General features: G+C 57.1%; 1 protein-coding gene and 1 pseudogene across 1 annotated transcript; both read left to right on the top strand.

Annotated features, from left to right (window-relative positions):
• The first annotated feature begins 693 nt into the window (after nt 1–693).
• Nucleotides 694–1352, top strand: LOC123065042 (aspartic proteinase CDR1-like). The gene has a single exon (XM_044488414.1). The coding sequence runs from the start codon at nt 716–718 to the stop codon at nt 1106–1108; it is 393 nt and encodes a 130-aa protein (XP_044344349.1). The 5' UTR covers nt 694–715; the 3' UTR covers nt 1109–1352.
• On the top strand, nt 1240–2320 carry LOC123067399 (aspartic proteinase CDR1-like; annotated as a pseudogene).
• The last annotated feature ends 356 nt before the right edge of the window (nt 2321–2676 follow it).

The raw sequence follows: 2676 nt of genomic DNA, 5'->3' as shown, positions 1-2676 counted from the left end.
AGATCATCTCCACACCGTCCCCGGAACAGGATCCAACTCCTACTCGCCTCCTCAGCCAGATCTGGCCGAAGATTGCCGTCGCCGCGCAGCAGCGTGGCGGTGGGTGGCGGGGCACTGGAGGTGGGGGTGGCGGCGCAGCAACGTGGTGACGGGTGGCGGCGCACTGGAGGCGTGGGAGGGGTCGTGCGGGTGGGAGGTTCTTTTTTTATTTTCTCTCTTCGTTAGGAATGTAATGCGTACTTTATTAGTATGGAAGGAGATCGGTGGGAGAAATAAATCGGAGAGGGGGGTGATTTGTTTGGAAGGTGATCTTCTGTATATGGTATTATTTTTGAATTCTTAATTATCAAATATTTACATGATTAAATAGAATCGACACCTGCCAGATCAAGCACGAATATATGGTAACTAATCTGATGGGTTTATGTGGGTGGTGAAGCGAAAAGGCAGGTGGAAGGGAGACGAAATAAAACCAGCGAAATAAAATCAACGAAGTGGTGAGATGAAAAAAAACCAGCGAAAAAAACCGGCAAACTATTCACCAACTGCTATATTAGAAGTAGAGATCATATCCCGACTTACCACATTCGTCTCCCCATTAACCATCTGCCATTATAATCTTACGCAAATTCGCCTATAAATACTGCCCTCTGCATAGCAGCAGCAGCAAAGCAACCCCAGTAGAGCTAATCCTTGGGAGTTAAGCTAGGACACGATGCCTCGGACGATGGTATCCCGCGCTCTCCTGCTCGCCGCCGTCGTCCTGACGGCCCAGCTGTGCGCGTGCACGGCGTACGCCGTCAGCGGAGGCGATGGGTTTAGCGTGGAGTTCATCCACCGTGACTCGGTCAGGTCGCCGTTCCACGACCCGACGCTCACCGCGCCTGCCCGCGTGCTCGAGGCCGTGCGGCGGTCCGCGGCTCGCGCCGCGGCGCTCTCGCGCTACTACGTCCGCGTCGACGCGCCCTCAGCTGACGGCGGCGTCGTGTCCGAGGTCACGTCCAGGTCGTCCGAATACCTGATGGCCGTGAACATAGGCACGCCGCCCACTCCTATGGTCGCCATCGCCGACACCGGCAGCGACCTCATCTGGCTCAATTGCAGCTAAGGAGGCGACGGTCCTGGTCTGGCGGCCGCCCGTGACGCGGACGCGCAGTCGCCGGGCGTCCAGTTCGACCCCTCCAAATCGACGACGTTCAGCCTCGTGGACTGTGACTCCGGCGCGTGCGGCGAGCTGCCCGACGCAGCCTGTGGCACCGACTCCAAGTGCAGGTACTCATACTCCTACGGCGACGGCTCCCACACAAGCGGCCTCCTCTCCACAGAGACCTTCACCTTCGCCGACGCCCCGGGCGCCCGCGGCGATGGGACGACGCGCGTGGCCCACGTCAACTTCGGCTGCTCCACGACCTTCGTCGGCACGTTCATCGGGGACGGCCTCGTCGGCCTCGGCGGCGGCGACCTCTCCCTCGTCAGTCAGCTCGGCGCAGACACCTCGCTGGGCCGGAGGTTCTCCTACTGCCTCGTGCCCTACTCCGTCATGGCCTCCTCCGCGCTCAACTTCGGCCCCCGGGCCACCGTCACGGATCCGGGCGCGGCGACGACGCCGCTGATCCCATCCCAAGTGAAGGCATACTACACCGTCGAGCTCCGGTCCGTCAAGGTCGGGGACAAGACCTTCGCGGCGCCGGACCAGTCCCCCGTCATCGTCGACTCCGGCACGACGCTCACATACCTCCCGGAGGCGCTTTTAGACCCACTTGTGAAGGAGCTGACACGGCGGATCAAGCTCCCGCCTGCCCAGTCGCCAGAAAAGTTCCTGCCGCTGTGCTTCGACGTGAGCAGGGTGCGGGAGGGGCAGGTTGCGGCCATGATCCCTGACGTGACGCTGGGGCTGGGCGGCAGCGTTGCGGTCACGCTGAAGGCGGAGAACACGTTCGTGGAGGTGCAGGAGGGGATCCTGTGCTTGGCGGTGGCGGCGATGTCGGAGCAGTTACCGGCGTCGATCATCGGGAACATCGCCCAGCAGAACATGCACGTTGGGTATGATCTCGACAAGGGCACCGTGACCTTCGCCCCAGCAGACTGCGCGAGTTCCTACCCCGCCCCCTCACCCTCCGGTTCTGTGTAGTGTGTAGCTTATGAAAGCGGAAAATTGAGTGCCGGCAGATCCCGGACCCTTCATCGAGTGCTCAAGATTGGTGGCCAGAATAATGTACTCAAATGAAATATAAGCGGAACTGTTACTCAAATGAAATAACTGCAATACACTCTTAACGTGATAGATGATACAATAGGTCACATGTTTTTCAGTCCAATATACTGCTAGACCTACAAAATTCTACAAATATTTTACTTAACTTCCCAAACTAATTATCTCCCTCCCCCTGAATTGAGGTGGGCCCCTTCATGAGCAATGCTAGACGTACGAGAGGAGATTTAATTAGGAGGGCGGGCCCACCAGTGAAGGCCAATTAGATGAGACCACGTTCTCTCCCTGTAAAGTCTTGTATCAATCTGCCTGTACGTCTAGTATTATTGCCCCTTCATCCACCTATTACCTATTATTAACCTTTGTCGATAGCATTACTCTTTTCAATCATGTTATGCGCTGCCCTTCTCTCTCCCAAAGAAATGCACTAATATATTTTACCTTCACTAGCTTCAATCGTTCAC

The sequence above is a fragment of the Triticum aestivum genome, chromosome 3B, assembly GCF_018294505.1.
Source record: "Triticum aestivum cultivar Chinese Spring chromosome 3B, IWGSC CS RefSeq v2.1, whole genome shotgun sequence".
Lineage (NCBI taxonomy): Eukaryota > Viridiplantae > Streptophyta > Magnoliopsida > Poales > Poaceae > Triticum > Triticum aestivum.
Note: the sequence above shows the minus strand (reverse complement) of the source record. Positions and strands in the feature narration are given on the sequence as shown.